Below are 24,730 nucleotides of genomic sequence, written 5' to 3' on the forward strand. Positions count from 1 at the left end.
AAAAATTTCTCCAGGAGTTATATTATCATTTGAATTTTACAATTGAGAAAAGGGAAGCTCAGAGAAATTAAGTAACTTGCCTCCAGATCACACATTTATTAAGTACTAGATTTGAGAACAGATTGGTTTTACTTCTAATTATTAAGAAAAAAGATGGGGAAGTGGGTACAGTTCTTAAATGCGGTAAAGCTACTTGGTATGATTGCAGACTCTCTAGCTAGTAGCCATAAGTCAGCAAGTTCTTAATTGTACCAGGCTAATCTGATATGTTTCTGATTTCATGATAATCTGGCTACTATAACAGACTACAATGGACTAGATGGCTCATAAACAACAGAAGTTTATTTCTCACAGTGTGGCGCCTAGAAGTCTGACATCAGGGTGCCAGCCTGGCCAAGTTCTGGTGAGAGGCCTCTTCCAGGTTGCAGACTGGGGACTTCTTGTATCCTCCCAGGGTGGAGAGCAGAGAGGGGAAGCGCACTCTCCGTGACTCTTAACAAGGGCACTAAGCCCATTCCTGAGGATTCCACCCTCATGACCTCATCTAATCCTAATTACCTCATAAAGGCCCCACCTCCTAAAACCTGATACCATGTAGGTAGGTTTCAACATATGAATTGGGGAAACATAAACATTCAGTCCATAACTCTGCCCTTCATATCTTACAATTACACAAAAGTATTTTTACAAAATGCAAGCAGTTTAACAGCTTCTATGTCATTCTGGTCTTACTAGCATCTAAAATAAACACAACATGTGTTCTTTTTGCTATAGAAATTTAGCCTTTTAGACAACTTTGTCTTGTTTAACTTCTTTCTTACTCCTACATATGATTTTGGCCACATCCTCTGTATACTGCTCAACGATTGCAATAGAAATTCTCTCTCATCATATGACTGCTACAGGCATCCCTGTCATAGAGCAGTGATTGTCAGGTGGGGGAGATTTTTGTCCCCCAGGGGGCATTTGGCAATGTCTGGAGATATTTCTGACGGTCACACTGGGTAGGGTGGTGCTTCTGGTATTTAGTGGTTAGAGACCAGAGATGCTGCTAAACATCCTACAATACACAGGAAGGCTCTTTACAACAAAGCGTAATCTGGCTCAACATGTCAATGGTGTCACGTTGAGAATCTCTGATTTAGATAACCTTTGAAATCTGGCCTAACTCTTAAATTCTGTTATTCTTTCATTTTAACATTGAGATAAAGGAAACGTATTGAGTTTATGAACAAACTCCTGCCTGCATTATGAAATACATTATAGGTTCTCATGGCTTCTTTTCTTTTAGAAAATAAGTCATCTTTTCAGGTAAATTTTAATTTATTTTTGGTGAGAATTTTTCTTTTTCTAATATCCCTCAAAAATGTCTCTTAATTCTCCATGTTGCAAAAACTTAGCTCTTGTTTGAATGCTAGTGGACTGTCTATGTGAATAAAACCAGACAAGAATAAGATCTTAAAAGGCTATAATATAAAGGAAGGTTTTGTGCAGGTGGCCTGAGGGATAACCCAAAGCAAGGATACCATTAAGTGCTGTATTAGCGATGTTAGATTGAGTGGGTTTAGAGCAATCACATCTGAGTAAAATCTTTGTTGTTTAAGGGCAACAAGAAATGGTCGAGTGACAAACTATAAATTGCTCTACCCACAAACTAGGTAGGAAGATTGGGCATTTAATTGGGCATTAAAATGATGCCTCACCTATTATACGTGTCCTCTTTTAGGGGTTATGAGTGTGTCCTGTTTTGAAAGCATCAGGCTTCTGTAAGGTCTAGACAAAGCACCTTGCATAAATACTGGGGAACCCAAGCAGTGGAAAGCAGGCTTACATGACAGTTTTTGAGATTTGGATGAAATATTCTCTAGAGTAAAATGTCAGTAAACTCTTATGCTACTCTCATATCTCCTGCATTCCTCTGACAGGGTGGGAGCTATGAAACTTATCACTGCCCCTGCACTCTACCCTCCTCAGCTGGCCAAGCCAATATGCAACTTGTTATTCTGATATCAATAGTTCTTTCTACCAGGAAATTATGTCCCTCTGAATGAAAAAAAAAAAGTCAGGTTTAGAGTAACCCTCAGGAAATACATCAATTAGACCATTTCATATTAGTAGTTATGTACTTTTGGTCAGAAACAGGAGTACCTATGGAGTAAATATTTAACTTTCTTTTTTAGTTTTCTAGCCAATAACATTTTTATAAAATGTTTTTAATTAGAGCTTGATTTATATTCAGATTGTCAAAGTAAAATCTTTTTCATTATGGTTGGTTCTGCATCTGTGTGCATTTAGGATTGTCATTTTAAAGAAGGTTTGGCCTATTGTTTGTTTTTAAATCAGCTTCTAAAGTCATGATTTTTTCTTATAGTCATGTCTTACAGTAACCTGGGGATTCTAAGTACTTCTTATGGGGTACCCTGTGTGATAGATTTTAGGTTGGTTAGGTATTCAGTCTACTTTGTCTTTGTCTTGGCAAATGTCTCCTAAATCAATCACAGTGACCACCTACTCCAGAGTTATTGCTCCATTCATTACATGCACTACTACTTAAAATTGGGATCTAAAAGGAAAATAGTGAAAGTAAATCAAATGTGATTTCTCTGTCAATTTGTTAGCAGAAAAACTGGAATCACCTCAGAAACACATGGCTCTTCACAGCAGAGAGGAAACAATGTTAAGGATTTCTTTTCCTTTCTTAAGATTTTCTTATTCTAACCTGGGGGCCAAGTGGAAATTAGCACAGTTTGAAACAAGGCTGGTTGGTTACAACCATACTTTTCTCTCAGTAATGAATAGCTATTGTGTTAATATTTTCTTAAAACATAAAGTAGCACCGACACCTCTGTCACACCTGTCTCATCATACCTGACACCTTTTGCCACAAACCTTAGTGTCTGTCTACCTATCCCTATCTCTTCCTGTCTCTCCTTTATCTACACACACACACACACACACACACACACACACACACACACACGACTTGCATTTCATTAATTGCATGATGGTATTTCTGATTTTATGCAACAAATTATAGGCATATACTTTTGTTTGATACCACCTTCTTGCTTAATGAAAAATTTTATCAAATAATAAGTTTAGGGGTTTGGGGTTGTTTAGGGGTTTTAATTTTCTCAATTTGTTCATTTTATCTCAATAGTTTAAAATATAGATATCACAAGAAGGAACAGACTTTAGAGTCAAACAACACTTAATTTCTGCTCATTCATTTAAGGTAATGAGGAAGCATACTTTACTTTTATACAAGTATGTAAGAGTAAATGAATTTTCTGTTGCCTCTACTTAAAAATCAATTCTGTGTTTTGCAAAAGCAGCATTGTATTTCTGAGAAGCATTTTGGGCTATTGTCCTTATTGTAATGAGGAGGTAACTAACCTGAAAAGAAAAATAATAGTCTGAATTTCTTTTCTACCCCATGGATTATGGCTGAGACATTGAGATAGGGAGAATGAAACTTCATTTAAATTGCCATTTAGACTTTGTCAGAGCTAATCATATTAGACCATCTTATATTATCATTACCTCATATTAAGTTTCAACATCTCTATCACAAGTTAGCCATAAATTTATAGCTTCTATAAGGTTCCAGAATAAATAATTTTTTGTTGCAGAAGTCTTATTTTAAGCACTAAAGTTCTTTAATATTACCCCAATAGAATGTGATACAACAGAATCAAGTTTTAATGATCTCAATGGGGAAGAACTACTTTTAAGATAGAAGATGTAACTCAAATGAAAATGCGTGTGGGTTTCTAAATTTAGATTGCCACATATGACAGATGCTTTGGAATTAAATTTACATTAGAATAGAATAGTTCAAAATGCAGCTGCTTCCAGCAAATTCAGACCTGGAAAGCTGAGCCATCCCCTATCAACTGACTTAAGAAAATAAAGGAAAATTCCAGCAAAAATAGTATGAGTTCATAAATCATAGTCTAGCTGAAATAATTTATATTCCACTCCCGTCATATCTTTTTAAATCCAAAGATGTGTAAAAGTTGAAAGTAAGATCCAGTCCACTTCAAGTGGAAGTATTTTCTTGGAAATTGATGATAGAATAGAAAAGTAGTGTTCTACTTTCTACAATTTGCTGCATTGTCAGTAAAATGGCGTGGAATCTCTGGTACTTTTCTAGTCAATCCTCCAGTAGTAAGTATATTTACAATTTTACTGCTTAAGGATAATCTAATTACAAAAGGATGTTATCAGGCTGCTAGTTCTATTAAGCATTACTTCTTCAATACAAGTAACAAAGGAGAATATACTACTCAGTCGTAGAACTAAATTTTATTAAATACATTTTGAGCGAATGTCATGCAGTGAGTGAACTATATCAAATTCTGCTTCCTCCAAATTATAAAGAATATATGTGTTCTATATAATCAATATCAAACAAAGGAAAATATGGATAATTTTTAATTTGGAATTTAATTTAATTTGGAAGAAATTTCTAGATTTCAGGCTGCAAATATTGCCAAATATCACTTGGTTGTGGCACATTCTCTCATGAAAACTGCTTGTCTCCTTCAGCACTTAGAGTACATGCGCAGGGGTGGAACTTGGTTTTTCAGATAATGTACAGGCCTGAGAAAATAGTCTTTGCCAGCAAAAGAGGAAGGGAGACATAGAGACCACGGAAAATAGACCCATTTGTTTTATATTCCCTTTTCATTGCTCAGATCATATATAAGAGATAAATTGTTCATAGTTACTACGCATTTACTGGGCACCAGATGCTGAGCTGATGGCTTTGCATACACCATGTCATTTAATCTTCCTAGCAGTCTTAAGGGGTTTTTTTTACTAGTACTCTCTAAGCCTTTTATAAACGGAGAAACTTGGACATGGAGATGTTACATAACTCCCTCAAGGTGACCTGCTGGTAAGTGGAGAAGCAGGTTTTAGTTTTTAAAACTCTTGTAAATTCAGTCTATAAATCACCAGGCCTTTGGAAGGGTAATTTTTTCCATACTGTTTACTACAGACTCTGCAGTACAGAAAAAAATGATGTTTGTCCTCCATTAGATAAATAAGCAATTACATTCTGCTTGCTATGTGCTAAGCACTCTTCTGAATACTTTACATACCAGATCTACTGGGTGATCACTGTATAAATCCCCATTTAGCAGGTGAGGAAACTGAGATTTAGAGGTTACTACCTGGGATCCAGTGGAGGATGTGGTTGTCATCCAAGCCCAGGTAGTCTAGCTCCAGAGCAAACTCGTAGTCACTGTGCTACGTTAGTTCTCACATAGGTTGGGGAGGAAAATTTAAAGCCCACAATTTTTTAAAAAGCAAACATGAAATTATTATTTTTTCAAGATCAGATGAGATTGGGTGCATTCAGGGTGGTATGGCCATAGACTGAAATTATTATTTTAAAGAGCAAAATTATGAGACAAACATGACTTTTCATGTATTCAATGCCTAACTTTTATCTTAGACTTTTAAAGACATGAATAACAAGTATGGACTGGAGTAGTTAGAAAAAATCTTCAAGGATGAGTTGGGTCCAGAAGTGGGGGTAGAATTTGTATAGAACCAAGGAGAATGGAATTTCCCTTAGGTTCACTCAGATGATCAACTTCAGTCATGCCACAGACACAGATTGGTTTTCCAAACAGTGTATTATGATCAACTGACTTATAAATAAATATTATATTTTAACTTAATAGCTTATGAAGATGAGTAGGAGGAGTCTAGTTTATTTATTTAGTCCTTGAAAAGTCAGGGAAAGAAGTTTAGGCTTTTCATGTTACATAAGTAAGACTTCAAATAGTAAAAAAAAAAAAAAATAGAGTTTTGGAAAGGGTATTAACATGATAAAACAGTATTTGCATAGCACAAATCTGGAATTATATGGAGCCATTAGAAAAGCAGGACATGGAATTATAGAATCCTGGCATCTAGGTATTAGGTAGAAAAGGCAGGGGTTAGGGAGATGATATTGGAAAAGAAGTGGAATTGAACCCCAGAGAGAAACTTTGAGAGAACAATGGCTGAACTGCTAGATGACTGGGCATGAAGGATAAAGGAGGAATATGTATTCTAGAAATACCATTCCTAGTTTATGTTCCCCCACCCGCTTCTCTCTCTTTGTGTCTCTCCCTATCTCTGTCTGTTTCTGTCTCTCCTTCCCAAGACCCTCCAAGCTCCTCCACAGATCAGTTATTTTACTGGGATTAGGGGCCACTAGTTAGGAATTACTGTTTTTGTCTAAGAACTTGAGGTTTTTCAAATGATTTAGAAAACTGTTTTTTTTCTTTGGGTGGGGAGATCAGTTTCATAGTCTCAGTAATATGATGTCTGTTCTGTTTAAATAAATAAATTGACCATTCTGCGTGGTTTCATACATGTACTTTTTAAGGGCTTTTCTAATTAATAACAAAATTACAGCACAATATAACTAAGAATACCAATCTGTTATCTTACCCAGTGTTACCTCTAAAGAACCTTCACTGAACTCAACTGAGCCTTCCTTCCTTGTCTGAGCAAACACCTGGAGGGGGAAAGGGGTTTATGATTCTCTAATGATAACAGTGTCTCTAGATCTTAAACTTTCTCCCCAGGATGAGGTAGAGGAAGTGAAAATATAAGTGTGAGGTACTCCACAGTTGAGGGACCTGGCAGTACTGGAAAAGCTTGGAAAAGCGAATTATTGGAAGCCATTTAATTCATATCCTTCGTTGTGTTACACACTGAGTCATGCACAATGTCCCCAAAGTACATAACTTCATCTTGGCCCTTAAGCGATGGGTGTTTTTTTCTACTTATTTTAACATTGTGTGAGCTTTTAGAAATTCTTCTAAGTTCTCAGTATTTATCATGGAACTTAGTGTTTCAAGGTTCTTTTTGGTCTTTCCTTCTCCTTACCATATATTCCTCTCAAAGCCTCCTCCCGAGTCCCTTAATAATGTGTACAACAAGAGTTAGCTAAGATAATTACATATGATTTTTAAAAATATATTTTAATAAAAAGCAACCAAAGGTGTCAACAATATTTTTTTTTCCTAAGCCTGTTTTCTATTTGACCTATGAGTGGTTTACTTTAACACTGGACATACGATTATTTCTTATTGGTAAAATTAGAAAGCTTTATTAAGTTGAACAAAAATCTTAAAGTATAATCAGAAGGTGTGAATGGAATTGGTTTGGCTTGAGCAATATATAATATCTTTATCTCACAACTTGATTATAATTTAATGCTCTTAAAATACTTTACCTATTTCTAAATCAATAGTATTATAAATGCCTTTCTCCACTTTTCTGTTCTAAATCAACTGAATCACTAGGCCCACCCAATGTTTTCTAAATTGCTTACTGTATTTCTCCTATCAGGATATATAAGCACTGTTCGTTAGTCCATGTTCACTCTGTCTCTTACACTGCACTGCAAGTCCAGAAATCATCTCTTTTGAGGTTACTGTATTACTGGACTCTTAATACTTCATGAAGAATGAATTGATGTCATATGAATTTTGCTGAATACTACTTTTATATTTTTTCCTTGATCTTCCTATTGCATTAAAATACATCTTCTTTCAAGTCTTTTAATTGGATAAGTGTTATTTTTAACTTAAATAGAAGTTATTTAGCTATAAAATATTAAGAGATTATACCAGAAGACAAATGTTAGCAGTGTATTTTTCAGAAATTATTTTAAGGTCACAGACCACCTAAAAAGAACCTATTTTAGTATAACATCGCAATTAAAAGAATGTCATCTGTGACCAGTATGCAGATCATGAAAACTATTGGGGCTTGTCAGTTACTTTTGTTTGCGGTTAGGATCAGTGATGTGATTAATCATGGGGATTTTTGCTTCCAGGTTGTCATCCCATGCTCATATTTGAGTTATAAGGCACTATTTCAACTTTCGTCTTCTTATACTAACTTTCGTCTTCTTATACTAACTATAATTGTGAATGTCTGTGTAGTATTTGCTGTATAAGTAAAGGTTTTCCCCAAACCAAGGGATGCTAGGTTTTAGATTGAGTTTTTCTTTCTAAAATCAAGTTATTTGTAAATTTTAGAAACTCTGCATGAATATTTAAAAATTGTGTCACCTTAATACCAGGAAATTGCTAAAAACCCTCATCCTGATATAATGTCTCATGCTTCATCTTTTATGGACATGATCTAACATGAGGATAACAATCTGCAGGATAAGTGTTATTACTCCCGTTTTATAGGAAAAGCAGGAGTTGACCCCAGAATGACCATGTCGTGGCTACTTGGCTTCAGGTTTCTTTTCTTTCCACTGTTCCTCAGTTCTCAAGTAGGCAGTTTAATACTGTTGGGATTTCAAGAAGAAAGCTGTAGACTAGAGATACAGTGATAAATTTATTCGTGATAAATCTACACAACTTCAACATTTTTTTTTTTACCAAAAATGTGATTTTTAATAGAACTGTTGAAATGATTTCTAAGTGTGGGACACTGGCAGTATTGCACGAGCATTATTAGCAGTTTTGCCTTCTTTACCCTTACCTGTTTCATAGGAATAGGAATTTCTCTAATGTCTCAAGAATTCCTGGATTCCTGAGACAGGATTCCAGAAGAGATTTCTCTTTTACCTGTGTATTTTGCATTATTTATATGAGTGGTATTCAGAGAAATAAAATGCAAGCTGAGTATGTAATTTTAAATTGCCTAATAGCCGCATTTTAAAATATATATATAAACATATATATAAAGAAATAGGTGAAATTAATTTTACTTGTATCTTCTATTTAAACTCACATATCCAAAATATTATTATTTCAACATGTAATCAGTGTTATAAAATTGTGATATGTTTACATTTTTTTGGTATTAATCTTCAAAATATGGTATATATTTTATACTCATAGCACATCACAGTTGAGACTAGCCATGTTTCAGATGCCCATTAGCCAGTAGCTAATTGGACAGCATGGGCAGGCCTATGTATTATAAATAGATATAAATAGATCTGGTTACTGGATCTATGACTTATCCAATACTCCCCTGACACAAGGTGTTACCAGAAATTAACTAGAGGCTTCTTAATGGTAGGAAACACGTTATTACTTTATATCATCAAAACTGAAAATACAAAAATGTTTTATATTCTATTACAAATAAATGAAAATGTACCCAACTTACAAAAGTAAATGTTGTACTTTACAGAGAGGAAGGCCCTGGAAAGTATCAAAGAGGGAGTCTTGAAAATCAAAGAAGAACCATCTAAAATACTCTCTGGAAATAAGTTTCAAGACCGGTATTTTGTTTTACGAGATGGGTATCTCTTTCTTTACAAGGATATGAAGGTATTTAATATATGTAGTATTTGAATATGTATATACTTTTGTGTGAGCGTTAACATTCTTATTTCATGCCTCTCAGCCCTCTCTCTTGGAAGTCAAGGCCTCTAGTAAATAAAATGTACAGTAAGCTGATGATTACTTTCAGCCTCCGGGATATGACATTAATGCAACTAGTAACACAGTAAAGAACTCCCTATACGGTCTTTCTGAGCACCTCATATTTTTTAGGGCAGAGATTGACTTAAGTTCTAAAGAGAAGTCTAATATGTGTTACATAAACTAGCATATAAATCAGCATCTCAGTCAATAAAATTAAGAGAATGTGTCATGCCTTAAGGCAAAAGTGGCTTGAGTTTAGCAAATGGAAATTAATAAAATGTAGAATAAAAAGGCAAAACCCAAATGCTAAATCTGATTAAAAATTAAATCTGATTAATTAATATATTTCCTATACTCTTGAATGAATTAACTCGTAATATTGTATTTATTAATTGAATCTTACTGATGTATCCCAATATGTTTGAATTTCCTAACAGCTTTTATTAATGAATTGAGGAATGGAGAGAGGACTTAGAGATGAAAAAGAGGGAGTAGGTATAAGAATATTGAACTTAGCATCAGAAAACCTCAAAACCGCCAAGTTGGTTGTGTGAATAAGAATCTTAAACTGTCATCCTCAATTTCTAGATCTGTAATATGATGATGATAGTATGAGTCCTGCATGCCAGATTGTTGTAATGCTTAAATAAGAATATATATAAAAGTTCCTTTCCAACTGTGAAACATATATATATATATGTATACTAGCATGCTCATCAAAACAGCCCACTAAGAATATGAATAGGGAAGTTCCAGCCTGAGAAAAATCTATTCATAGTACATATATCTGAAAAGGGACTCATTTGCACAATATAAAGAACTCCTCCAAATCAATAATAAAAAGACAACCCAATAAAAATTGGAGCAAAGTATTGGACAGACATTACAGGAAGGAAGACATAGGAATGGCCAATAAGTGGTTGAACCAAAAGTGCTCAGCATCATTAGTTATCAGGGAAAATGCAAATTAAAACCACAAGCTATACCATTAGTACAACTAAAATCATACGAGTGACAACATCTAATGTTGACAAGGACGTTGATTAACTAAAACCCTCATCAATAACTGGTGGAAGGGTAAAATCACACAATTACTATTAGAACTTTTTTGGCAGTTTTTAAAATTAAGTTATTCATACATCTACCCCATGATTCAGCAACTCTATTCCCAGGTATTATATCCACTAAAGCACTTGTTCAAGAATATTCATAAGCAGCTTTATTTATAAAAGCTAAAACCTGTAAACATTCTAAATGCCCATCAATAAGAGAATGATATATTCAGACAATGGAATAATATTCAGCAATAAAAATGAATGAATGCAACCACATGGGTGAATGTTCAAATCCTCACTGAGCAAAAAAGTTTGACCCAAAATAGTACCATATGAGTCTGTCTATAAAAGGTCTAAGAAGAGGCAAAATCATTTATGGTGATGGGAGTCAGAAAGTGTTTGCCTGTGGTGTGGAGAAGGTTTGCTACTGAAGCAAGGACATAGGGTCAGTAGGGTACTTTCTAGGATAATAGAAATAAATGTTCTCTATCCAGCATTGGGTGGTGGTTACATGGGTATATACAGTAACATTTCTACTTCCTTGAGATTCAAGCAATATCCAAGCAATTCTTTTAAATGTGGAATGACAGCAGGACCTAAAGCTACTTTTTTCCATTGAATTCTAATATTCGCTTGAGTAAGCATTGCTTGCATATTTCAAGTGTGTGACGCTTCACTATGTTGTGTTTTGGAGATCTATAAAGAAGGACCAGACTAGTAACATCTATTATTTAATACTGTATTGTTATGAAGGAAGAATTATTAAACAGCTTTCCAAAATTCTATAGCCCCATTTAGTTGTGGCTTCTACTGAGCTCTCCACACACTGACCACTGTCCTGTATGTTCCTCCAGCAGGGAAGCCTCCAGGTGGGCATAAATAAATTTTAGTAGCATTCTACTTAGTGTATCCATTTCATGTTCATGTTCTTCAAGAACAGTGGAATGTCCAGGCAGGGAGCTAACAAAACAGCACTGAATTCCGCAGCCCTTAATCCCTCTCTTCAGAGGGCTGTATTATATACTGGAAGTCACACTTTGTTACTCCATCTGATAAACCTAGCAGGGAATCTGTGTGGGTATCAAACGATTGTTATCGTTTATCATTTGATATCATTCTTCACTTTTTTCAGTGCAGGAAGAGTGGAGTTTGCAGAAATAAGGCATTTAAGAATTTGGGATTATGTGAGCCAAACACATCAGATTTTAAGGTTCATGAACTGTAGGTTTATGTTCATGAAAGGAAATGCTAAACTTCACAGCTGCTTATTCTAGCCATCTAGAACTCAATCTGATTGAATTTTGTTTGGTTTTCTTCAATGCGTCACCCACGTTGATCTTCATTAGACTCATTTCCTTCATCCTTGTCCTTCCATTTACATGTTGGTTAACTGTCACTTGTGTAGTTGGATATCTGCTTAGGGTATTTTAAAATCATCATGGACTTTTTAGTCCCATTAAGGAACCTACGCTTCCATTGTGTGGCAACAGAAGGTTGCTAGAAACAACTAGTAGCAATAGAAGTGCAGTCATAATGGCCCCAACTAACATTCAACCCATTAATCCATAAAAAGCAGAGTTCTATATATTTCGCTTTGATTATCGCACTTTATCTTTACAATAATCCTATGAAACTAGTGCTATAGTTATTCCCCCTTGACAGATGAAGAAATGTAGTATACCAAGATATTACATAACTTGCCCAAGATCACTTAGCCTATAAGCGATAGAGTCAGAATTCATTCCCAGATGTCTATTTCCAAAGGCTTTATGCAGAGGCTTTATTGTTTCTTACTATAGAAACAATAATTTGTATTATTTTGTCTTGGTGTTATTGCTGATGGAATTTTACTTAAAGAGGATAAGTGTTTTTCATTTTAATAGTACCAAATATTTTCAAATATGACACTTTACACAATTCAGGTTTTTTATAATGTTTTTCCCCAAGCTGATGTAAATTTTAAAACCTGCCACAAGGAAGCGTGAAAAAAGCAAATGGGGAGGGAGTGGTCGTTAAAAGTTGCCCGCACTAATAAGCAAACTCTTCTTAGTAACAAGAATAATTTTTTTAAGCACACTAATTTAATTGGCTCAGTTAAAAATTTTACTTTGAAATATACTGCCTGTAGCAACATACTATACACTTCATAACACTTCAACTTTTTGAAGAAATACTCCAGAAAGTACACATACCTAAAGTGTTGTAATAAACCAACAGTAAAGTTATAATGCCAAAAGAGATTTCTTTTAATAGAACTTTGCATTAGGATCCTTACAGTTCCTATTTACGCTTATTCAGTTTAAAGATTGAAACTGAAAAGGGTTTCTTTCCACCTTGGCTGAACTCATCTTAAATTATGGCATCTGTGTTCTCTTTGGACAGGATAAAATACAAAGTCATGAGCTGGCATGTCCAGAGTGGCTTGGGAATCAGTTGTATTACTTCAGGCTCTCTCTCTATTGCCAACAGTATTTCAAAATATAGGCAGTCCTGGGCTTATCAATGCCGTGTATAAATAAGACTACTTAGATCAGGCACAGTGCTTCTCATTCTTAAATGTGCAGGTCCCCTCTACCTGTACTACTGGAACTGCAGCCTCTCACCTGACCCTGCTGCTGCCTCCATTGGGACTAGCAGTCTAAGCTTTGAGGAGGGACATTAACCACAGATGTAATCCGATTGAACCTCTGACAAAGGGGTCCAGGAGTCTGTGCTACTATATACACTCCTACATGCTCCTCTCCTTGACTCTTTCCTATATGGAAAACTTACTGCATTACAAAGCTACCTCACTGTTCCATATCAGACTTCAAGTGTTATTCCTTAACATTCATTAAAATAGCAAGCTAAAAAATCAATACCCCCAAACCAAACACATAAACTAACCAGAAAATGACCTTAAGAAGAAGAGGCTTACATGAAGAAAACTACAGAACTGCACTGATAGAAATGAAAGAAAATTAATGTAAAGTCTACTAATATTGATCTATGGACTTCCCTGGTGGTGCAGTGGTTAAGAATCCGCCTGCCAATGCAGGGGACACGGGTTCGAGCCCTGGTCCGGGAAGATCCCACATGCCGCAGAGCAACTAAGCCTGTGCCCCACAACTACTGAGCCTGTGCGCTAGAGCCCTCGAGCCACAACTACTGAGCCAGTATGCCACAACTACTGAAGCCTGCCTGCCTAGAGCCTGTGCTCTGCAACAAGAGAAGCCAAGGCAGTGAGAAGCCTGTGCACAGCAACGAGGAGTAGCCCCCGCTCACCGCAACTAGAGAAAGCCCACGCCCAGCAACAAAAACCCAAAGCAGCCAAAAAATAAATTTATATATAAAAACACAAAAAAACACAAAGTCTACTAATATTGATCTATAGGTTTAATGTAATTCTTTTCAAAATTGCAAAGGGAATTATTTTTAGAACTTGGAAAAAATGATTTGATAACTCACCTCAAAGGGTAAACAGAGAAGAGTATTTGCAAACATTTGGGGGGACATAAAAAGTAAAATAATTGTCAAGTATTTCCCATCCAACTATTTATTCATACAGTAAAACTAAAATAGGTTAGATAATATCCTGGCATAAAAATGAACAGAGATAGCATTGGTAACATAAAGTGAGGTAAAAGATGTAACTGTTTATCATAATTTATTTTTGATAATTATGCCATCATAAATGCATGTCTAAAGAAAGATTTGTTTAATAAGGACTAGGATAATTGTTAACCAAAGTTTTTCAACTTAAATTCTCATCTATACTGTGGACTAACATTCAGTCCATAACAATATTTATGACCTTTACTTATTCACACTGTATGAAATGTCATGCATTTTTATAGAGAAATATGAATATATTTGAATATAGGGTGCTGCCCCAGACAACACTGGTGGTATCATGGAGTTACAAAGTATATTGCACATGTATTTTTTAAGTATGAAAAATTGAAAAATTATCAATTCTCATATACATCTGGTCCCAAGTGTTTTGAATAAGGAATTATTGTATGTGTGTTTGTATATATACACACCTATGTAATCATATATATGTATCCAGATTTATTTAAATTTATAACATTTTAATCAAAACAATCTTCATTTACTAAAAATTTGGTATTACATTCATGAAACATTGGAGAAACTAAACATTCTAAACTCAATTCTTAATACTTAAGGAAAATAGAAGGATACTGATAAAATCTGTTGAATTACAAATTTACCTTGTTTTCCTTTACAGAGTAGTAAACCTGACAAAATGTTTTCTCTCAGTTCAATGAAGTTTTATCTTGGAGTAAAAAAGAAGATGAAGCCTCCAACAAGGTAAAGCTTGGAAGGGAAGAGCTGTTGAAAAAGTTACAGAAAAGTATGTCTGTTCAAGGACTTAGGGATCAGTGGCATTAGTCTAACTGGTTATAAGTTAAGCTTTAGAAAGATTCCTTAAGTTGCCACAGACATGTGGCAGGAGACCTATGGCAGATCAAGGGAACCTGTGTGGGTGGATAAGGAGGGATGATGATGTTCCCGCTCAAGTCAAGCTACTGGGTGATTGCATCTCCTCGGTGTAGAACAAGAAATCCCCAGAAGGCCCTGTCTACTGGGAAGCACATGGGTTTCTCCACATCCCATTCCTTGCTCAGTCACAGCCTAGCGATGTAAGGAATGTTCCAAACAAGTCTACCCAAAGGAAGACAAATGCTGCCCTCCAGCCTCCATGGCTTTTACATCATCTTGGTCTTGGCTCTATAATTTGCCCCCTTCGTTTTGCTGAGTTTGGTAATAAACCCACAGCACACAGATGGTTGAGAGGAAGTGGACCCTTCTTAAATATTATGTTTCTCATTAGCACTTGAATCAACCCAACATTCGAGTTATACCACACTTTCTCATCATGGATTACTTCGATTAGCTAATTAATGTTTGCACTAATACTTTTAATATCATGAAATGCCATTTTAATGAACTGCATATGATTCAGATTCTATCACTGAAAATGTCCTCACTTTTGCCTCTGTGCTTAATTTCTAAGCCCAGCACATATATCTGTGTTGTGACTGGCACATTCTTTAAAATTTCTCACAGTATCAATAAGTAAATATATATATATTATCTTATTTTGGCCATTTTCCTAGACATCTGTCCTTACTCAGCCCCGAATATCCTGTGAGAGATTTCCCCCACTGCCGCATAACATCATGAGACCCTTTCCCCCTGTGTCCTTCAGTGTATTTAAATTTGTAGCCAAATACCTCAACATCTATCATTTACCTCTAGATAAATCATACCCAATGAATCATCACTTGTGGGTATCAATTCTGTTATGCATTCCCACCATTAAATATTACCTCCTTAACATCTAATCCTGTGTATTATCTTATAAAATGAATCATTTTTAATATGTATGCATGTGTTTTTTTCCCACGCGATGCAGTTGGGGATTGACGGCATATTCTGAAAAACATCTCTGGTAAGTTAACAGCCAGCAAGTTTTGGATTTGATATATTGATGATACAGGATGAGTAAATGAATAACGATATTATTTGGCAGATAGATCTAGAGACAGGAAATGTTTCTTCTAAGTGAAGTTAAAATCTTTTCTAAATACTTTGAGCTTATGAAGAGGAAAGTAGATTTGCTTCAGGGTTTAGGTCTATTTCAGTCTCGTATCCTATTTGCCACTGCCTCTAAAGAGAAGCTACACATGATTTCTTCCTACTCATTATGTAAATGAATCTCTGGTTTTATGGGATAAGCAGGCAAAACTCAGTTTTAAATAAAGGATAATAAGTAACCAAAACTCAGAGTAAAAAAAAAAATTTTAGTTTTAAACCTGTTCTTTCCATAGAGGTATTTTTTTCTCTAATCCATTTTGAGTTTATTTTTGTGTATGGTGTTAGGGAGTGTTCTAATTTCATTCTTTTACATGTAGCTGTCCAGTTTTCCCAGCACCACTTATGAAGAGACTGTCTTGATCTATGTTTCTGTTTTTGTGCCAGTACCATATTGTCTTGATTACTGTAGCTTTGTAGTATTGTCTGAAGTCACGGAGTCTGATTCCTCCAGCTCCGCTTTTTTCCCTCAAGACTGCTTTGACTATTCTGGGTCTTTTGTGTCTCCATACAAATTTTAAGATTTTTTGTTCTAATTCCGTTAAAAATGCCAGTGGTAATTTGATAGGGATTGCATTGAATCTGTAGATTGCGTTGGGTAGTATAGTCATTTTCACAGTATTCATTCTTCCGATACAAGAACATGGTATATCTCTCCATCTGTTGGTATCATCTTTAATTCTTTCATCAGTGTCTTATAATTTTGTGTATACAGGTCTTTTGTCTCTCTAGGTAGGTTTATTCCTAGGTATTTTATTCTTTTTGCTGCAGTGGTAAATAGGAGTGTTTCCTTAATTTCTCTTTCAGATTTTTCATCATTAGTGTATAGAAATGCAAGAGATTTCTCTGCATTAATTTTGTATCCTGTTACTTTACCAAATTCATTGATTAGCTCTAGTAGTTTTCTGGTGGCATCTTTAGGATTCTCTATGTATAGTATCACGCCATCTGCAAACAATGACAGTTTTACTTCTTCTTTTCCAATTTGTATTCCTTTTATTTCTTTTTCTTCTCTGAGTGCCGAGGATAGGACTTCCAAAACTATTTTGAATAAGAGCCGTGAGAGTGGACATCCTTGTCTTGTTCCTGATCTTAGAGGAAATGCTTTCATTTTCTTACCATTGAGAATGATGTTTGCTGTGGGTTTGTTGTATATAGCCTTTATTATGTTGAGGTAGGTTCCCTCTATGCCCCCTTTCTGGAGAGTTTTTATCATAAATGGGTGGTGAACTTTGTCAAAGCTTTTTCTGCATCTATTGAGATGGTCATATGGTTTTTATTCTTCAGTTTGTTAATATGGTGTATCATGTTGATTGATTTGCATATATTGAAGAATCCTTGCATCCCTGGGAGAAATCCTACTTGATCATGGTATATGATCCTTTTAATGTGTTGTTGGATTCTGTTTGTTAGTATTTTGTTGAGGATTTTTGCACCTATATTCATCAGTGATATTGGCCTATAATTTTCTCTTTGCATAGTGTCTTTGTCTGGTTTTGGTATCAGGGTGATGGTGGCCTCATAGAATGAGTTTGGGAGTGTTCCTTCCTCTGCAACTTTTTGGAAGAGTTTGAGTGTTGGCTCTTCTCTAAATGTTTGATAGAATTCACCTGTGAAGCCATCTGGTTCTGGACTTTTGTTTATTGGAAGATTTTTAATCACAGTTTCAATTTCATTACTTGTGATTGGTCAGTTCATATTTTCTATTTCTTCCTGGTTCAGTCTTGGAAGCGTATACCTTTCTAAGAATTTGTCCATTTCTTCCAGGTTGTCCATTTTATTGGCATAGAGTTGCTTGTAGTAGTCTCTTGTGATGCTTTGTATTTCTGCAGTGTCTGTTGTAACTTCTCCTTTTTCATTTCTAATTTTATTGATTTGAGTCCTCTCCCTCTTTTTCTTGATGAGTCTGGCTAATGGCTTATCAATTTTGTTTATCTTCTCAAAGAACCGGCTTTTGATTGTATTGATCCTTGCTATTCTTTTCTTTGTTTCTAATTCAGTTATTTCTGCTCTGATATTTATGATGTCTTTCCTTCTATTAACTGTGGATTTTGTTTCTTCTTCTTTCTCTAGTTCCTTTAGGTGTAAGGTTAGATTATTTATTTGAGATTTTTCTTGTTTCTTGAGGTAGGCTTGTATAGCTATAAACTTCCCTCTTAGAACTGCTTTTACTGCATCCCATATGTTTTGGGTTGTCATGTTTTCATTCTCATTTGTCTCTAGCTATTTTTTGATTTCCTTTTTGATTTCTTCAGCGATCTCTCGGTTATTTAGTAACCTAGTGTTTCGCCTCCATGTTTTTCTGTTTTTTATGTTTTTTCCCCTGTAATTCATTTCTAATCTCATAGCATTGTGGTCAGAAAAGATGCTTGATATGATTTCAATTTCCGTAAATTTACTGAGGCTTGATTTGTGACCCAAGATGTGATCTATCCTGGAGAATGTTCCCTGCGCACTTGAGATGAAAGTGTAATCTGCTGCTTTTGGGTGGAATGTCCTATAAATATCAATTAAAGCTATCTGGTCTCTTGTGTCATTTAAAGCTTCTCTTTCCTTATTTATTTTCATTTTGGATGGTCTGTCCATTGGTGTAAAGTGAGGTGTTAAAGTCCCCCAAAATTATTCTGTTACTGTCGATTTCCTCTTTTACAGCCGTTAGCAGTTGCCTTATGTATTGAGGTGCTCCTATGTTGGGTGCATACATATTTATAATTGTTATATCTTCTTCTTGGATTGATCCCTTGATCATTATGTATTGTCCTTGCTTGTCATTTGTAACATTCTTTATTTTAATATCTATTTTATCTGATATGAGTATTGCTACTTTAGCTTTCTTTTGATTTCCATTTGCATGGAATATCTTTATCCATCCCCTCACTTTCAGTCTTTATGTGTCCCGAGGTCTGAAGTGGGACTCTTGTAGACAGCATATAGATGGGTCTCGTTTTTTTATCCATTCAGCAAGCCTGTGTCTTTTAGTGGGAGCATTTAATCCATTCACGTTTAAGGTAATTATTGATATGTATGTTCCTATGACCGTTTTCTTAATTGTTTAGGGTGTGTTTTTATAGGTCCTTTTCTTCTCTTATGGTTCCCACTTAGAGAAGTTCCTGTGCCATTTGTTGTAGAGCTTTTGGTTTCTCCATCAAATCTGAGTGAGATCCTTGCCAGGTAGAGTAAACTTGGTTGTATGTTCTTCCCTTTCATCACTTTAAGTATATCATGCCACTCCCTTCTGGCTTTGTAGAGTTTCTGCTGAGAAATCAGCTGTTAACCTTATGGGAGTTCCCTTGTATGGTATTTTTCGTTTTTCCCTTGCTGCTTTCAATAATTTTTCTTTGTCTTTAATTTTTGCCAATTTGATTACTATGTGTCTCAGCATGTTTCTCCTTGGGTTTATCCTGCATGGGACTCGCTGTGCTTCCTGGACTTCGGTGGCTATTCCCTTTCCCATGTTAGGGAAGGTTTTCACTGTAATCTCTTCAAATATTTTCTCGGGATCTTTCTCTCTCTCTTCTCCTTCTGGGACCCCTGTAATGCGAATGTTGTCCCAGAGGTCTCTTAGGCTGTCTTCATTTCTTTTCATTCTTTTGTCTTTACTCTGTTCCACAGCAGTGAATTCCACCATTCTGTCTTCCACGCCACTTATCCATTCTTCTGCCTCAGTTATTCTGCTATTGAGTCCCTCTAGTGTAGTTTTCATTTCAGTTATTGTATTGTTCATCTCTATTTGTTCTTTAATTCTTCTACGTCTTTGTTAAACATTACTTGCATGTTCTCAATCTTTGCCTCCATTTTTTTTCCGAGGTCCTGGGTCATCTTCTCTATCATTATTCTGAATTCTTTTTCTGGAAGCTTGCCTATCTCCACTTCATTTAGTCGTTTTTCTGGGGTTTTATCTTGTTTCTTCATCTGGTACATAGCCCTCTGCCTTTTCATCTTGTCTGTCTTTCTGTGGATGTGGTTTTTGTTCCACAGGCTACAGGATTGTAGTTCTTCTTGCTTCTGCTGTCTGCCCTCTGGTGGATGAGGCTATCTAAGAGGCTTGTGCAGGTTTCCTGATGGGAGGGAATCGTGGTGGGTAGAGCTGGGTGTTGCTCTGGTGGGCAGAGCTCAGTAAAACTTTAATCCACTTGACTGCTGGTGGGTGGGGCTGGGTTCCCTCCCTACTGGTTGTTTGGCCTGAGGCAACGCAACACTGGAGCCTACCTGGGCTCTATGGTGTGGCTAATGGCCGACTCTGGGAGGGCTCATGCCAAGGACTGCTTCCCAGAACTTCTGCTGCCTGTGTCCTTGTCCCCACGGTGAGCCACAACCACCCCCCACCTCTGTAGGAGACCCTCCAACACTAGCTGATAGGTCTGGTTCAGTCTTCCCTGGGGTTACTGCTCCTTCCCCTGGGTCCCAATGCGCACAGTGCTTTGTGTGTGCCCTCCAAGAGTGCAGTCTCTGTTTCCCCCAATCCTGTCGAATTCCTGCAATCAAATCCCACTAGCCTTCAAAGTCTGATTCTCTAGGAATTCCTCCTCCCATTGCCAGACCCCCAAGTTAGGAAGGCTGACGTGGGGCTCAGAACCTTAACTCCAGTGGGTGGACTTCTGTGGTATAAGTGTTCTCCAGTCTCTGAGTCACCCACCTAGCAGTTATGGGATTTGATTTTGCAGTGATTGCGCCCCTCATACCATGTCATTGTGGCTTCTCCTTTGTCTTTGTATGTGGGGTATCTTTTTTGGTGAGTTCCAGTGTCTTCTTGTCTATGATTGTCCAGCAGCTAGTTGTGATTCTGGTGTTCTCACAAGAAGGAGTGAGAGGACTTCCTTCTACTCTACCATCTTGGTTCAGGCTCCCTCCCTTTTTTTCTTGATGAGTCTGGCTAATGATTTATCAATTTTGTTTATTGTCTCAAAGAACCAGCTTTTAGTTTTATTGATCTTTGCTATCGTTTTCATAATTTCTTTTTCATTTATTTCTGATCTGATCTTTTTTATTTCTTTCCTTCTGCTAACGTTGGCATTTTTTTGTTCTTCTTTCTCTAATTGCTTTATGTGGAAGGTTAGGTTGTTAATCTGAGATGTTTCTTGTTCCTTAAGTAGGATTGTATTGCTATAAACTTCCCTCTTAGAACAGCTTTTGCTGCATCTCATAGTTTTTGGGCCAACCTGTTTTCATTGTCATTTGTTTCTAGGTATTTTTTTATTTCCCCTTTGATTTCTTCAGTGATCTCTTGGTTATTAAGTAGTGTGTTGTTTAGCCTCTATGTGTTTGTATTTTTTACAGATTTTTTTCCTGTAATTGATATCTAGTCTCATAGTGTTGTGGTCAGAAAAGATACTTGATATGATTTCAGTATTCTTAAATTTACCATGGCTTGATTTGTGACCCAGCATATGATCTATCCTGGAGAATGTTCCATGAGCACTTGAGAAGAATGTATTCTGTTGTTTTTGGATGGATTGTCCTATAAATATCAATTAAGTCCATCTTGTTTAATGTATCACTTAAAGCTTGTGTTCCCTTATTTACTTTCATTTTGGATGATCTGTCCATTGGTAAAAGTGGGGTGTTAAAGTCCCCTACTATGATTGTGTTAACGTTGATTTCCCCTTTTATGGCTGTTAGTATTGGCCTTATGTATTGGGGTGCTCCTATGTTGGGTTCATAAGTATTTTCAATTGTTATATCTTCTTGGATTTATCCCTTAATCATTATGTAGTGTCCTTCTTTGTCTCTTGTAATACTCTTTGTTTTCAAGGCTATTTTGTAGATATGAGAATTGCTACTCCAACTTTCTTCTGATTTACATTTGCATGAAATATCTTTTTCCATCCCCTCACTTTCAGTATGTATGTGTTCCTAAGTCTGAAGTGAGTCTCTTGTAGACAGCGTATATATGGGTGTTGTTTTCGTATCCATTCAGCCAGTCTGTGTCTTTTGGTTGGAGCATTTAATCCATCTACATTAAGGTAATTATCGATATGTATGTTCCTATTCCCATTTTCTTAATTGTTTTGGGTTTGTTATTGTAGGTCTTTTCCTTCTCTTTTGTCTCCTGCCTAGAGAAGTTCCTTTAGCATTTGCTGTAAAGCTGGTTTGGTGGTCCTGAGTTTTCTTAGCTTTTGCTTGTCTGTAAAGGTTTTAATTTCTCCATCAAATCTGAATGAAGGCTTCCCTGGTTGCGCAGTGGTTGGGAGTCCGCCTGCCGAAGCAGGGGACACGGGTTCATGCCCCGGTCTGGGAAGATCCCACATTGCCACAGAGCGGCTGGGCCCATGAGCCATGGCCGCTGAGCCTGCATGTCCGGAGCCTGTGCTCTGCAACAGGAGAGGCCACAACAGTGAGAGGCCCGTGTACCACAACAACAACAACAAAATCTGAATGAGATCCTTGCTGGGTAGAGTAATCTTGGTTGTAGGTTTTTCTCCTTCATCACTTTAAATATGTCCTTCTACTCCCTCTGGCTTGCAGAGTTTCTGCTGAAAGATCAGCTGTTAACCTTATGGGGATTCCCTTGTGTGTTATTTGTTGTTATTCCCTTGCTGCCTTCAATACTTTTTCTTTGTATTTAATTTTTTGATAGTTTGATTAATATGTGTCTTGGCATATTTCTCCTTGGTCTTATCCTATATGGGTCTCTCTGTGCTTCCTGGACTTGATTACCTATTTCCTTTCCCATATTAGGGAAGTTTTCAACTATAACCTCTTCAAATATTTTCCCAGCCCCTTTCTTTTTCTCTTCTTCTTCTGGGACCCCTATAATTCAAATGTTGGTGTGTTTAATATTGTCCCAGAGGTCTCTGAGACTGTCTTCAACCTTTTCATTATTTTTTCTTTATTGTGCTCTGTAGTAATTTCCACTATTTTATGTTCCAGGTCACTTATCCGTTTTTCTGCCTTAGTTATTCTGCTAATGATTCCTTCTAGAGAATTTTTAATTTCATGTATTGTGTTCTTCATCACTGTTTGTTTGCTCTTTCATTCTTCTAGGTCCTTGTTAAACATTTCTTGTATTTTCTCCATTGTATTTCCAAGATTTTGGATCATCTTCACTATCATTATCCTGAATTCTTTTTCAGGTAGACTGCCTATTTCCTCTTCATTTGTTCGGTCTGGTGGGTTTTTACCTTGCTCCTTCATCTGCTGTGTGTTTTTCTGTCTTCTCATTTTGTTTAACTTACTGTGTTTGGGGTCTCCTTTTCGCAGGCTGCAGGTTCGTAGTTCCTGTTGTTTTTGGTGTCTGTCCCCAGTGGCTAAGGTTGGTTCAGTGGGTTGTGTAGACTTCCAGGTGGAGGGGACTAGTGCCTGTGTTCTGGTGGATGAGGCTGGATCTTGTCTTTCTGGTAGGCAGGTCCACATCTGGTGGTGTGTTTTGGGTTTTCTGTGGCCTTATTATGATTTTAGGCATCCTCTCTGCTAATGGGTGGGGTTGTGTTCCTGTCTTGCTAGTCGTTTGGCATAGGCTGTCCAGCACTGTAACTTGCTGGTCGTTGAGTGGAGCTGGGTCTTGGCGTTGAGAAGGAGATCTCTGGGAGATTTTTGCCCTTTGATATTATGTGGAACTAGGAGGTCTCTTGTGGACCAGTGTCCTGAACTTGGCTCTCCCACCGCAGAGGCACAGCCCTTATGTCTGGCTGGAGCACCAAGAGCCTGTCATCTGCACGGCTCAGAATAAAAGGGAGAAAAAAAAGAAACAAAGAAGATAAAATAAAATAAAGTTATTAAATAAATAATAATTATTTAAAAAATTTTAAGTAGTAAAAAGAAAGAAAGAAGAGAGCAACAAACCAAAAACGATATCTACCAATGATAACAAGTGCTGAAAACTAAAAAACAAAAAAATGGACAGACAGCACCCTAGGACAAATGGTAAAAGCAAAGCTATAGAGACAAAATCACACACAGAAGTATACAAATACACACTCACAAAAAGAGAAACAGGGAAAAATATATATATATATCGTTGCTCCTGAAGTCAACATCCTCAGTTTGGGATGATTCTTTGTCTATTCAGGTATTCCACAGATGCAGGGTACATCAAGTTGACTGTGGAGATTTAATCCTCTGCTCCTGAGGCTGCTGGGAGAGATTTCCCTTTCTCTTCTTTGTTTGCACAGCTCCTGGGGTTCAACTTTGGATTTGGCCTCGCCTCTGCATGTAGGTCACTGAGGGCATCTGTTCTTTGCTCAGACAGGACGGGATTAAAGGAGCAGCTTATTTGGGGGCTCTGGCTCACTCAGGCCTTGGGGAGTGAGGGGTACAGATTTCGGGGCAAGCCTGCAGTGGCAGAGGCTGGTGTGACGTTGCACCAGCCTGAGGTGCACTGTGTGTTCTCCCGGGGAAGTTGTCCCTGGATCACGGGACCCTGGCAGTGGCAGGCTGCACAGGCTCTCCGGAAGGGAGGTGTGGATAGTGACCTGTGCTTGCACACAGGCTCCTTGGTGGCTTCAGCAGCAACCTTAGTGTCTCATGCTCATCTCTGGGGTCCACGCTGATATCCACAGCTTGCGCCCATCTCTGGAGCTCCTTTAAGCCACACTCTTAATCCCCTCTCCTCGCGCACCAGGAAACAAAGAGGCAAGAAAAAGTCTCTTGCCTCTTAGGCAGTTCCAGACTTTTTCCCAGACTCGCTCCCAGCTAGCTGTGGCGCACTAGCCCCCTTCAGGCTGTGTT

At 37.0% G+C, this 24,730-nt stretch overlaps 1 protein-coding gene across 1 annotated transcript in view; it reads left to right on the forward strand.

Annotated features, from left to right (window-relative positions):
- The window catches only part of ARAP2 (ArfGAP with RhoGAP domain, ankyrin repeat and PH domain 2), a 179,080-nt gene that overhangs the window by 139,425 nt on the left and 14,925 nt on the right, over positions 1–24,730 (forward strand). The window contains exons 27-29 of the mRNA XM_065877252.1: positions 9,172–9,311; positions 14,694–14,776; positions 15,885–15,920. Coding sequence (XP_065733324.1) covers positions 9,172–9,311; positions 14,694–14,776; positions 15,885–15,920 — 259 coding nt within the window. The remainder of the gene's footprint in view (positions 1–9,171; positions 9,312–14,693; positions 14,777–15,884; positions 15,921–24,730) is intronic.

This window comes from Phocoena phocoena, chromosome 5 (genome assembly GCF_963924675.1).
Source record: "Phocoena phocoena chromosome 5, mPhoPho1.1, whole genome shotgun sequence".
In the NCBI taxonomy this organism is placed as follows: Eukaryota; Metazoa; Chordata; class Mammalia; order Artiodactyla; family Phocoenidae; genus Phocoena; species Phocoena phocoena.